The following is a 14,119-nucleotide window of genomic DNA, read 5'->3' on the forward strand; positions in this document are numbered from 1 at the left end:
AGAATTGCTGATATTCTACTGCTGGTTTTACTTTCTAGTAGCCTCACATTCCCACAGCCCTACTCATACCAGATGCAGACCAGAGGCAAACAAAAGCATGGACAGGGAGTAATCTCACTAGCTGCTTTTCCCAGCTACTCTCTTCTCAGCCTTTTCACCTGCATACGTATTGCTCTTTTAGATGTGTCTGTTAAGTGTCCTCCTGTGTTCCGCAGCCTCCCGTGGGTGACGTCAGTTGTCAGGGCACAAGAAAGGGGGCGGCTGGGAAAACAGCAGGATGGCTTGACACAAATGCATGCACACGGATCTGACTCCTTATTGTCCACTCTCTACCCATGTCGTTCTTCTTGTCATTTTTAGAGCTCTGTGATTACATTTGATTGTTGTCTCTCTTCCTGTATTTTACGAGGAGATGGGGGGACACCGCTGCCTCTCTAACTGCGTTAACTCCGTTGCAGGCCAGAGGACAGGTGCTTTCCTAGGTATGGAGTGTGACAATAACAATGACATTGACATCGTGAGCGTGAAAGCGCTGGACAATAAGCTGTGCTCTGAAGCCTGCTTCCCTGGTGAGTGGCAGTCTGCTGAACATGAACTTTGGGGGGAAGGGGCAGAATTTCCACTCTCCCTATCCCTCACTCCCCACTTCTGTCCCACTGCAACAGACGTGTGTGCCTAGCCAGGCAGCCGGGAGGCAGGAGATGTTCCGCTCTAGTGCCCACCTCCTTATGAGCACAGTCCCGGAGCAAAGCTGCGGGGCAGGGAAGGACTGACTGCAGGTCTCCAACTCCAGCAGGAGTAGGTCATGGAAGGCAGTGATGTGAATTCTTTGCCGCTTTTGGCCAGAAGGTCTTGGCCTTCTGTTGCTTGCTGGGTGAGCAAAACCATCTCCACCTCCTTTTCAAGCCATTCAGCCTTCAAGTGAGAGCTTAGGACAGGGAGCTGGGGCCTGTGGCCCTCTATTTTGTAGCCAAGGGAGAGATCAGTGGTCTCCCCTTTCCTGACTGCTCCCTGTTGGTCAGGGTCGCTAAGGAGAAGGGTCCAAAAGGGGACCTAGAGATACACGGTAGGACAGACCCCTTGGGAGGCGGAGGGGAGGGTTCCACAAGCAGCGTTGCTCTTCTCCCCATTTTGTCAGCACTGACCGTGCGTGAGTGAGGAATGGGGGGTTTCTACCTGCCTAGGCAGCTTTGCTAGTTTACAGAAGAGGGTCACTGGACAATTGTCCTTTTGGCTTTGGGTTCCATCTTCCCAGTGAAGAGCTACCGTATTGCAACATGCCGTGGCGTGGGCCTGCTCACACGGAGAGGAGCCAGGGTTTATCCACAGCTCTGAATCAAGCTGCAGTTCCGCAAGGTGGGAGCGTTTTTCAAACATGGTTCACGCCTGTGTCCGCTGCAAGGCCAGACTGGGCCTCAACTGGGACAGGGCTACTGTGGGGTTACTGGTTCTTCCCCCAGCACAGTGGCGTCTTGTAGCGCAGATGGCACCTATGGCACCGCAGCGGCAGGTCTGCTGGTTGGATGCTGGAAGGTGTGCTGCTTGTCGGTAGGAAATAGACCGTTTTAGTGATACAGGGCGGGGGTGGCTGCTAGGGTAAATGTATTGGTGCTGCTCTCTTAGCTTCATCGGAGCTGCACCAATTTGTACCAGGAGCTGATCAGACTCACAGTCGGTGGCCCCTGGTCGCTTTCAGACTTCGCAAAAAAACAGCACAAAATTTCACCAGGCGCACATCCTCCTCCCAACTGAAGACCTAGCAGCGGCCACTGGCCAGTTGTTTCCAGGTATCCTGTAGACCCGTTCTGATCCAAACATCAGTGCCTTGGAAAGTGCCATCCACAAAGCAAGTGAACGGGGGGTAGCCAGTGGCTGAGCGCAAGCACAGTCTAGTTACTGCTTGATTTGTTCTTCTTCCCGTGGGACACCCAAAAGACCCATCCCTCCTCCCCACTTAACTCTCTCTTTGTCCATTTCTTCCTTCCACATTGTTTTACTAACTCCGAGTCCGTCACTCCTGTATTTGTCTCTTGAGTTTGTTTTCACTGGACTCCATCTGTGTGAAAGTTCATGTTCACTCTGTCCCAACACAGTTTTCTCGATCCATGCTTCTGTCCTTCCCACGCTCAGGGTTGCTGAACGGTCACAAATTTATTGACGGTCCCTGAATGTATGTGGCTGGCAGTAGGTGCCTGGGGACAAAGGAAGGGAATTCCCAGCTGCTATATCAGAGTTGCTTTCTTACCTGGCATGGGGGCAAGATGGAGTTACCAGTTCTCTCAGCATGAGGGGAAAGAATGAGGGGGTTGATCCCAGCACTAGTTCAAATTCATCCTCTTGACACCACCAGACTGATTTTTGGCCCCGTATCAGTAAATTTGTGGACAAGTTGAATGCAACCCTGCACCTGCCTATCCCTTCCTGATCTGTAAATCAGGCTGCTCCCTGAGGGCTGTAGACCTGACATATTTGGAGAAACCTCCCTACCTCCTTCCAGGGGACCTAGTTTTTATCAGCTGTGGCGGGGAAGATCCTTTCTAACCCTGCCCAAAAACGCTTCCTCCTCTGCTGCTTCCTCTCCCATTGCAGCCATCCCATTTCCGTTACGATTTATTCCACTTGGGGAAATGCAGCCAAGAAGTCAAGATGATACAGGCTCCTGCCATAGAACAGAGCCCGCAGGGAATGCGGCAAACTGAATCTCCTTGTGTCATGAGTATGCCTTTCTGTGGGGAGGCAGTTGCTTCACAGCATCCATTTGCAGGGGTGATGGGAACGACTGGGCAGATCAGCCACTTGCCCCTTTCCCTGTGTGGTAAGGAGCAACTCCACATAATAGCCCAGGGCCAGGGGCATCCTAGTGGAATTCCTTGTTAACCACAGCTGTGTTTTGAATTCCCTTCCAGCCATTGTTACCTTTCCTTAGCCCCAGGCTTTGCTAGTGAATCTGCCATGTTGTGGCAGATGGGGGAGGTTGACAAAACGCTCGGGGCCAAATTCTGCCCTATTCCCCTGCTATGAATCCAGAGCAACTGCATTGGGTTCAGCCAAGTTGCTGCCATGGTTTGCATCCAGGTAACTAAGAGCCAAATCTGGCTCTGGCTCTGGCTCTGCAGAACACAGCTCCTGCTGCATTCAGTGGTGCTTGGAGAAGGCCAAAGCTAGGAGCCCTTGTGGAATAAATTAGGCACTAAATGCACAGCTGTGAGACGTGGCGTCCATCCTCCAGCCTGCATGGCTGCTTGGTGGCTTTGCTGCTTATGAGTCCATTGCAGAGCTCTCTTCTCTCTTGGGGGGGAGGGGGGAGAGAGCAGCACCTGTCTCTGAGCCCTGCACCTCTGCTTGTATCCACCTCTTCTGCAAAGCCAGCAGCACCATCACCTGGGGGAGACAGGGGCTGGGTGGTTGCGTATGTGAAGTGCAATGGAGCACAGCACTTCAAGGTTGCCTGTCCACAGATGCGCAGTCCCAGCCACCTCAGACGGGCCTGCACAGTGTCAGTGGATCAGCTAGGGGCAGAGGCTCTATGCATGTTCTGATCCTGAGTTTCCTCTTCTCAGCTTGTTCTCCAGTCACTGACCGACGTCCCTCCTTCCTCCTTCCCTGGAATGACTCCTGACCCCATTCCGTAGAGCTCTTCATGAAAGCCCTGATGGGGGCCAGGTTTTCATTTCACTCCAGGATCCAATCCTTTAACCTTCACTATCACCTTAGTGCTGGGTTTAATCTCCGGGGGTATGGTTACACTAGCCACCCTAGTTCGAACTAGGTGTAGCCATATCCTGGGTGTAGCCATATCCTGGGTGTCCTTCCTAGAGTGTTTCTTTGGTGAAAAGCTGCCTCAGAATAGATGCAGAGGATAGGTAGCTGGCTAGAAACACAGATCTCCAGAGGGGAAGTTAAGTGATGAGTCATGAGGTGAGTGCTTCAGGGGCTGATCCAGTCTTCAAAGGACATGGGCTCCTGTGTTCCCTGCAAGCTGAGTGCTTGGGCAGCCACCTAAGAGAGATTCAAATGCTGCCCAGCGTATTAGTAAAGTGCCCACTGCCAGCAGCTTGTATTTCTAGTGGTGGTGCACATCTACACATGCCTCGGTGCACATAACATTTTTTCCGCACATGGATGGAAAAAGTGAGAGGAAACATGAATCAGCTCTTGTCCTTATTGAATATGCTATTGAATCATCAGAGAAAAAGAGCAGCTTTTTGCAGTACAGTAGATGCCCATGCAGCCAGATCCTCAGCTCTTTTACATCCGCCAGTGTGCGTTTCCCCCCAGCTGAGGATCTGCCCCACGTAGACTCATGTGTCAATTGTGATGCTCAAAAGAAGGCAGAGACAATGAGAAAATATCCTGTTCCTTTAGCAGTTGCAGTTTCTGTGTTATAATATGCGATTGTGGTATGTTTAGTATGTTGTGGGGTTCACTCTGATGCCCCATCACAACCCTAGCTGTCTTCTCTGCCTTATGCACTGCCCACAGCAAAGAGCCTTGTGCGCATTTCATCGCAATGACTTACCTGTTCCAATGTACTTTGCTTTGAAGCCAAACTGGCTTAGCCCATAAATGCTACATGTTGTGGAAAGGGGGGTGTTTTCCAAAGTTTGCACGTCACCCATCTCCCTAAAAAGGGAGCGAGTGGATGCAGAAAGCACCACTCACAGCAAGACGCATCCAGCAGCTCGGAAGGGGGCAAACCTGAGCTTCTGTTCTGACAACTGAATGCACCCCACTGCTGTCATAATGGGCATGGTCCTGTGACAATTTCCGGAAAATGGCAGGGGCTGCTCTGATTGTATGTAGATTAAGGGAAGTAGCGGGGAGTGGTGACCACACAACTGTTGAACTGTGAGGTTTTGTGTGTTACAGTCATGCGGTTTGTGTCAAAAAAGCCCCTTGCAGTGTTTTCACAATGAAGCGTCTTTCCCTCTCCAGGCACATGGCTGAGCAACACTCAGCCAGTTCTCATCCAGGTGGATCTGTTCACATCCAGTGTTGTGCAGCACCCAAGAGTGACCCAGATTTTTTAGTGGTCTAATGTATCTTTTCAAGAGAAAGATTTTTGCCCAAAATGGTGTTGACCCAGGCCTCCCCCTCTCTGTGTTTTCTGTAATTTTGGGGGGGAAGTGCAGGGTCGGAGGAAGGCTGCCTTGTTAAACCGCTGGTTTTTTCTATGATAAATGGCCAGCCTTGCAAAATGATACATGCAAACAAAGACACTCCATCACTCTTTTTGCTACTGTCTATGGCTCTTTAGAGGAGAATTAGGCAGGAGCAGCCTTGGAAAGATTCAAGGAAGCATCCCTCTGGGCAATGTGATACAGCACAGGAGGGTCTCTGTGAGGCTGCAAGCCTCACAGCAGGCATAAGGTTTAAATAAACATGACAGGCTATTGAATCGGCTGCAGATTTAAAGCCAGAGCAGGGTCCTTGTTATAACAATGTAAATTACTAGAAGAGCAAGCAGTTATGCAGCAGGCTTATTTCAAATGGCTAAGCTTTCCCTTAATGCCGTTCTTCCAAGAGAACCAGTCTTTATGGCTCTGACCAAAAGGCCATTCAAGCAAGAGACAGATGGAGGAATGTGTAGGTCGTCTACTTAGAGAAGGAGAACTAGTGACTGGTGACCTCAAGCAGGCGGAGGCATTTGATTCCTGTTTTGCTTCAGTTTTCACTAAGGCTAATGGTGACTCAGCATAGTTAATATTAAGAACAAGGGTGTAGGAAGGGCAGCCAATGCAGGCAAAGAGCAGGCTAACGCAGGTAGAGATAAGTTAGAGAAAGTCAAGGCAGCAGGGCCTGGTCAAATCCATCTTAGGGGGCTTAAAGTAGCAGCTGAAGCAGTCTGGGAACCATTAGGTTGAGGTCCCAGCCAGTTCTACCTTCCTGTGAAGTGTGGGAGGAGGTGGGGGGAACGTATAGTTATGTTTATGGGTACCATAGACACCGACTTCCCCTCTAGCCAGGGGGTGCCTGACCTCCCCCCCCCCACCATGTCCCAGGCCCCCCAGTCCACCCCTTTCCTCAAATCCCTGCCTCGCCTCTTTCCCACCCTAGCCCACCCCCACCCCATTCCACCCCTTCCCCCAAGCCACGTCCTGCCCCTCCCCTACCCCCAAGCGTGCCCCGTCCCTGTTCCTCCCCATTCCTCTTGGAGCTTCCCAAACAGCGTGAACCTGCTGTGAATCCTCTGCTGTTCGCAGTGCTCCAGAAGCACTGGGAAGGGAGGAGAGGATTTCATCAGCAGGGCTGTGGGCGGGCAAGAGGCATGGGGGGGAAGGGCAGCAGCGGAGGAGCTTGACTACTAGTGGGTGCTTAGCACCCACCTATTTTCCCCTGCAGATGCTCCAGCGCCTATGATCTGTACCATGTGTCTCTGTATCAGGTCTCTCTGTGGAATGCTGCCCTCTAATCTTCCCGGGCCTCTCCTCACTCATCCAGCTCTCTGTAAAGAGGCATCTTAGTGCTGCAACATCTAGCTCTTGATGGAATTTCTCATCTTGTTTGTGTTGTCTCCGAGACCTGGAGATTCTCTTGTCACTCGTTAGCTCAACTTCGACATGAAAAATCAGCTGGTGTTAGGAATGTGGTTCCACAAAACAGCCAATAATCTTTGACATCGGCTTTTGGATGCCAGTGGAAAACAAGGGTCTGTGTCTTCATGGAGGTGTTAACCTAGGTGATGAGCACTGGTTAGCCCAGCTGATGAGGTGTGAGCAGTCTCAGTCCTCATGGTTCTGTGCTCCCCCATGTGTATCGCTAAACTAGGTGTTTCGGGGGTGTATCCCAGGGTTACAGCCCTGCAGATCCATGGCTATCCACTTCATAGCTGCAGGTATCCACATCTGCAGATGTGGATAGGATATCCCCGGCCCATTTTTGCAGATACAGATGTGGATGCAGATACAAAATTTTGTATCTGCGCCTGGCTCTATCTGTGGTGAAGCTTGATGCTTCAGTAACTGAATTGTTCTATATTCTTTTCCAAGGTAGTTCTGGGAGAACTTTCTGTCCTTCTGGGGCCCTGGGGGGAATTTGGCAGGACTGTCAGTGCTAGAGAGGTTTATCCTCCGTCCTCATTGAAAGCAAAACCTGGGCTCCAAAGTACATCTCCAGCTGAACCAGCTACTCTGGGTTGGAAGCACCTCTGATCTTAGAGGAGAGGGTTTTGTGCATGGACAGGATTGGGGTAGGACAACACCCAAGTAAGACAGGGCTAACTCTGCAGTGAAGACAGCCCCTCCTTAGGGTCTGATTTGTGTTTATACTCAGTCCCCTTGCATTGCCAGAGCATTGTAACATAGGTGTAAGCAATGTGATATAAAAGGGCATTAGTGTAAATCAGAATTAGGCCCCTAATGTCAGTTAGCAAAAGATAACTCTGCTATTGAGGAATGATTTGAAGGTATTACTGATCAAAGTCATCAGGCGGTTTAACTGTGTACACTTTGCAATATACTGTGTAGTTCTCAGTTAAAGTAGGATTTTATTTTTCAGTGTGGGTGGCAAGAGATGCATTAAGGGCTTGAATTTTCAAATCTGTTATAAACAGCAGCTTTCATTTACTCTGAAATGAGTGGGAATACACCAGTGTAAAACAGCACTGATGTGAATTCAGAGTCAAACTCATATTGGTTCATTTTGCTTATTTACTTTCCAAGTAATCCACTCCACTAGGCACACAGCACAGTCCTCCATAGAAAGCTGTGTGGTGGTAGCACATTACATTTACATGATGCTTATGTAAATTTACTTTCTGACATGACTATCTCTTTCTGCAAAGCACAGCTACATTAAAGGCCAAAAGAGTGTGTTTAGTAAATTGTCCAGTATCATCTTTGGATATTGCAATATAGAATGATCATCCAGCAGATCTCATATGGACAACTATTTCTTGGGTAAACAAGGCTGAATTATACTCTTTCTCTCCTGAAATATGTAGTATTGCAATTCACTGTTTTAAAGGCTGGTGTGTTTTATTCCAATCATAGCTGTCATAATATATGGAATCACTGTCTTAAGCAAGAGCCATTTGTTTAAAAGAAAAACTATTACAAACTACAGTTCAAAAGAAACAGGCGTTTACCCAGCTTGAGTTCTCACTTTGTCTTCGTTGTTTACCAGGATCACACCCCATTTGGAACACTATACAGCACAGAGACATATAGTGGCCATGCAGATAGCTGTGTGGTCATTGTTACCAGGAGGACAAACATAGATATAATAGGCGGTTGCCTGTGTGCTAAGTGATCTGATAGGGGAGAGACCCAGATTAGGTATTTTCCCAGAGTAATTCCAGTGGCAGAGGCTCTGTAAGAGGAGGTTCAAGGACATGTAATGTCAGAGTTTCACATAAGCAGGGTGCTGGCAACTCCCACTCAAACTCTACAGGATTTGGGCTTCTATCTACATCAGCTCCTTTGAAAACACCAGCTTAGCCCCTCCTTGGACCTGTGGATCCCCACCCCTTGTAGGCATCCCCCACAGAAAGCCTGTGGCATGTGAACTCCATGGGCCGAACCTTGTTCTCATTTATACTGGTTTAAATCAGGAGCGTCTCTACTGACATCAGTGAAGATAAATGGGTGCAAAACCAGGACAGATGTGATCAGAATCAGGCCCACTGGGTTTTGTGGCAGGATTTGGAGTAGTAAGCAACTAATCGACTAGTCGACTATCCGATAAACAAAACACCATGTGGAACTTCTTCCTTTGAAATGTAGCAACAGCCAGGTGGGCTCTTGCTATATTTCAAAGTGGAAGTGCCCTTATCGACTAATTGTATTCAATTAGTTAATTAATTTTAACATCCCTAGTTCAGAGTGCAGCTGTGTCCACACACTCCCAGACCAGGATGGAGCCCAAGTGCTGAAACCTTTTTTCATGAGGACACGTGTTTCCTTCTCTTTGGCAGTCAGAGGGCAGGGGTGAGGGAGTGGGGCAGATCCCTAGGAATGAAGGGAGTTTGGGAGGAAAAGCTCCCAGGGAAGTAGAGAAGTCTGGCTTCTAGAAGTAAGCTGTCCAGTCTCGGTCCTCAAGCCTGGCTTTTTGCTGTTTTCTCTTGCACTGAATTTAACCTTCCGCTCCTGTCTGTGTTAATAGGTGAAAACTCCATTGTAATCCTGGGTGTCCATAAACTGTGACCATGCAATCCAGCTTGTAATGCTGTGCTAGAACATGAGGTTTTGTGGGGCTTTGTTTCCCAGTCCGGCAGTTTTTATGGCATGACATGGAATACAGCACCTCCTGGGTTCAACATCTACCCCTTCCGCCCAATAGGTAGCCAGGATGGGTTCCTTCCGTTCCTCTCACCACGGCAGCTCAGGTGGTCTCTTAAAGAATGTCATCTGAGCTGGAGCACGGTGCCAGGGGCTGGTGTTAACCCAGCCAGGCAGGGCGGGGTTTGCATGGAGAACCTTCTGGATCACAGTGTGACAAAACTTCTGTGCATTGCTGCTTCTGTTTTGTGTGTGCCCGTGTGTGTCTTTTGTTCACCATTTGCTTTTGGTCTTTTCTGCTGAACAGCCGCGGTTCCGGAGTCGTGCCCCATAAACATTGACGACTAGGTATGAGATACGCAAAGTCTGAACAACCCTCACGCTTGTTTTACTGTTTGGGGTTTTTTTTTTTTTTTTTTTTTTGGACTCCTCTTGATGAGCAAAATTGCCCCCATGCCATGATTAATGGGAAAAAATCTTGCCCCATCCCATACGCCTTGATAGTAAGCGCATCTCCTTGGTAACATCAGAAGGGATTTCCATATCCAGCGAGCCTAAATCACCACTGCTCGGCCCGTTGGGTGTCAAACACTGCCGGAGCAGAATGGCAGCTGAGCACTGGCAGAGTTGATGCCGCAAAGTGCTGGGCAATGGAGCATGAGGCCCACTGCTTGGAATTGGTGCGAAAGACAGATTGTATTTTGGAGAAGCTGGGCTGCTCTCCTCCTGCCCCACCTCTGCAAGTGGTATAAAGACCCATGGTGAAGGCTTTGGACAGGTCTGTTGGCATGTGCTACCACCCTTATGCAAATGGGGAAAAGCCAGACCCCACTGCAGTGCACGAGCCCTTTGCAAAAAACCAACCAACCAGAAAGAATGCCCATGGGTGGCTTGTAGGGACTAAATTACTCCCCTGATGTAATGGAACTTTGCTTTGCATGGGGAGGGCAGGACAGCTTTGTCCTCAGCAGGGAGCTGCTCCTGCAGCTGAGAGAGAAGTACCCCGCCCCCAGCCAGGCAGCTCTGTGTGCAGCCACCCCGAGCCGGACTCATTAAGCAGCTGCAGGGCCATGTTGCCGTGCAGCTTAGAGGGAACCTTGGTTGTAGGTCTAAACAGAGCTCTCCTGGCCTTCGCCCCTTTTGAACATCCCCATTTTGTGTCCTGAGACTCCAGCTGGCCTCTGTGTGGGCATTAGGAGCGAAGGGCTTCTGCCTCCCTTCACCTGCTGGACCTGATTGATTTCCCTTGCCTTTATGTCATGAGAAAGTACATGCTGAGTCAGTGACTTTTAATCCTGAAAAAATCCCATGTGTGCCTGAGGGGCCGGCAGATCTCAGCGGAGCATCTCCTGCCCTAGCTTAGGCAGATGACCCAAGCCCTTTCCATCATGCACACAAAGTGGTGGGGGAAATACCGAGCCATGGCATCCTTCTTCAGCCTTCCAGTAGCCAGGAAGAAAGGGGCCAGCAGCTAATGGACCAAATTCATCCCGGGTGTAATTCCATGGCAGTCAGTGGAGCTACACCCTGGGTTTGCACGGCCCAGTATTTGCAGAGGCCTTGCTGGGAGCCAGTAAGCAATCCCAGGTGACATCCCAACGTTGCTTTTTCATGGTAACTCTTCAGCTGTGGCATCAGGACGGTAGAGGAACACTCTAGCAGACGCATTGCCCTTTCTGGATGTCACACCAAGATTAGTCTCAGATTAGTCTCACACCATGGTTAGCTTTGCCTCTTTGCAAGGCCTGCTAGTGCTAAAGTGGATTTCCAGGTCTCCAGGGCTGAGATGGGGAGAGCCTCTCGCTTGTGGGATGTTCCTTCATTCTTCCAGCAAATATGCAAACAATGGGGGTGGTGCCATTTTGATTCTGGAGCAAAACACTCCAAGGGTTGTAAATTCACAGGAGATGGCCTTGTTTAGCATTGTGTTGCAGGCTGGCTCAGCTCTATACATTTCCTAGGCAAAAATAACACATACACACTTCCTACGCTGAGCAAAAATCCCTCCTCAGCCCAGGGGGTATTTTTGCAGTTTATCAGCAGTTGCAGGCTCCGTTCAGAAGCCAGGTAATTGAGCTACACAATGGATTGTTGTTGCCATTGTACGTACTGATTGAATCAAGCACTAGTGTATCCCAGTCATTTCCACAGCAAGGAGCCTGTGAGCCATGAGCATGCCATACGTGGCCTGCTGCAATCAGTGCAATTTGAGTCAGTGGTCTCCTGTCTGAATGGTGCGGTGTGAGCCAGTGAGAGGGAAGTCATTTTCCCCAGCACAGGTTGCTGTAAGATGAGGTTCTCCTCTGGCTAGAAGCGCCACTGGTCCTCGGCAAAGCGCGGAAGCAATGTGGGATTCGCTCTGCTTCACTCTAGGTGGAGCATTGTTGTTTATGAACTCACGTGTTTCCCTGGAACTGTCCCAGGCTGTGAATTTCTAGTGGTTGGGATAAAATGGGGCCCAGCGAGGAGACCAGCCCGCTATAATTTTGCGAAAAGGAGTCTAAATCCCAGCTGCTGACAGTGGAGAGAGAGGATCCCCCCAGCTCCATGCTGCTGTCCCATCCTTTTCCAATTATAAGGCAATTCCACTCTGTGCCCAGATTTAAAATACCGAGTGGTATTTCTGAGATGCCCTACTCTCTGCTAACACTGGGCACCGCTGTGCATGTCTAATCACTGTCTTCTCTTCTTCAGGCATCCAGGGGTCAGATGACAATGCCCTGACCCGCAGGCGAGCCCAGAGGCACCATCTGTCTTCCAGCAGCATCAGCCTGGAAGACAAGGAAGATATGCAGGGCGTGATGGGCCCGCTGGCTGTCTGAAGAGACTCCACCCCCCAGGACTGCATGCTCATTCCAGCCTCACACAGAGTAGAGGGCAAAGCCCCCCACCCATCACTTCCCTGACACTAAAGAAACACAGAGCACCAGCTCTGTGGGCATTAACACTCAAATCCAGCAGATGTAGCGACACTGATTTTTACAGAATGTAGCCTGGACCTCTCATTGCTCCTCTGGGCAGACCCCTTCTCCATATTTATGCTAAGGCAAACTGAGCTCGCCGTGGTAACAGCAGAAGGGGTTTTGTTTGAATGAAGGCCGTATGACTCCTCAGTTCTGAGCCTTTCCAGTCTTCTCCTGGCATGTGTCCACCTTCTGTAGCTAAGGGATTGTCGGTCCTCTCCCTACCCATTCCTGTCTCCTTCAGCGTGGTGACCGGGGAGGAAAGAGCTGATGTTTTGCACCCTTCCTCCATGCCTGCCTCTTCTCTCCAGTCTCTGCTGATGGTTTAAGCCTCCACCTTCTCAGCTGGGCCCAAGGGAGCACTGAAAGGTCTGCCTGCTTGCCCCTGCAAGAGATGTTCCAGGGCGGGTGGTCTGCATGATACGGGGGGCCTCCACCTTGGGGGGCGAGGGAGGGGGATGAGTGTTAGTCTCTGGGTTAGAGAGGTGGCTGCCATCTGCACTTGGCAGCTGGTTAAGAGAAGAGCATGATTGGGAGCAAGCCATGGGCAGGCTCTCCCTCCCCTGTCCATCTGCACTCACTATTAGCTCACCTCCATCTACCTCACAAGTGTCTCCACCTCGCGCTCTCAGCTGCATGCGCCCGGCAGGTGTCCGTTCCCCAAGAGGTGAAGCTAAACCCTGATCTCATTAAAGTCAATGGGAACATGGCTCTGGCCTTCCGGGGGACCAGGATTCAGCTGCTAGTGTTCATGGTGAGCCTCCAAGGAGCAGGCATGCTGACAGATGAAGGCTGGCATACCTGAATAGGTGCACTTCAGTGTGCAAAAGACTGTGCATATGAGGGTTATGTGCATGCACCCTGAAGCACGTATGTGCACGCGGTTGTGGATGCCTATTCACGTTTGCGCAGCCCGCTCTTCCCTGTGGTGATGTTTTTACCCTGAGACCAATTTGTGAGGTTCAAGCCTGCAAATCTGTGCATTAAATGCTGCTGCTTTCCCATCTTCAAAACATCCTCTGGGGCCCCTTTGCCCTCTCCCTTCCACCATCCTGTGGCTCCCAGGCCTTTCTTCCTGCTGCAAAATAAAACCAAGCAATAAGCTAGGTGGAGGCCCTCCGTGTCATGCTTCCCTGCCCTCTGCTGTGACTCATCAAGAGAACAGATGAATGGCAATTATTGGCCGGGATGGGGACTCACTTCTTAACCCTCAACCCTTGCTTGTCTGGTATCTAACTAAAATATCTGGGGCAGGGAAGTAGTAACCGTTTCCTACAATGAAAGCCACAGCACGGGTCCAACAGCTGCTCTCAGCGATGACTAAGGCTCTTTTCCACATAGTCTTCCAAACTGCTGTCCTGCTGGTTCCATTTGTCGCAGCCGGAGGGGATTCAAAGCCTGCAGATGCCCCTCTCTCTGGCACAATTGCGAGGACAAACTCGGTATCTCTGTTCCTCCTCTCTAAAGCACCTTGCTGAATGTCAGCAACCAAGGACGCGTGAGCCGTGTCGTCCCCCATCTCCCACTGCTGTAACCAGTGCTTTTTTTGTGATGGTACTGCCCAGTACACAGTACTGGCACCTCCAGACACAGTGCTGGCACCGCCAGTCAGAGCCCCTGGAGTACCGGCACCTTTTTTTTTTTTTTTTTAACAAAAAAAGCATCGTCCTGCTCAACCCTCACTTTTCACTCCTTGATTTTCCTTTCGATTTCTGTGGGGAGAACTGGCCTGGCTTGTTAGTCTGGGATCAGCATAGCCAAGGGGGCAGCTTGACCCCAGACAGACAGGACACGTCCCCTTAAAGTAGAGCCCTGTGTGGATACAAAATAACGTATCTACAACAGCGAGCCGTGGATACCCACGTCCCTGGGTGTGGAGCCCTGCGGATAGCTGGGGATTTGCAGAGCTCTACCTCTCCAATAAGGCAGGGCAGTGCC

The 14,119-nt window shown here is 50.3% G+C and overlaps 1 protein-coding gene across 8 annotated transcripts in view; it reads left to right on the forward strand.

Annotated features, from left to right (window-relative positions):
- Positions 1–13,829, forward strand: part of RNF157 (ring finger protein 157) — a 120,617-nt gene extending 106,788 nt beyond the window's left edge. For 4 of the 8 annotated variants that reach the window (XM_075903616.1, XM_075903613.1, XM_075903615.1 and 1 more), the window contains 2 exons: positions 459–569; positions 11,913–13,829. In XM_075903616.1, coding sequence (XP_075759731.1) covers positions 459–569; positions 11,913–12,040 — 239 coding nt within the window. In that variant the 3' untranslated portion in view covers positions 12,041–13,829. Of the gene's footprint in view, positions 1–458; positions 570–1,255; positions 1,357–9,525; positions 9,567–11,912 lie in introns of those variants that run through there. The other 4 variants (XM_075903617.1, XM_075903614.1, XM_075903619.1 and 1 more) reach the window with 4 other exon arrangements.
- The last annotated feature ends 290 nt before the right edge of the window (positions 13,830–14,119 follow it).

Source organism: Pelodiscus sinensis, chromosome 20 (genome assembly GCF_049634645.1).
Source record: "Pelodiscus sinensis isolate JC-2024 chromosome 20, ASM4963464v1, whole genome shotgun sequence".
Classification (NCBI taxonomy): Eukaryota; Metazoa; Chordata; order Testudines; family Trionychidae; genus Pelodiscus; species Pelodiscus sinensis.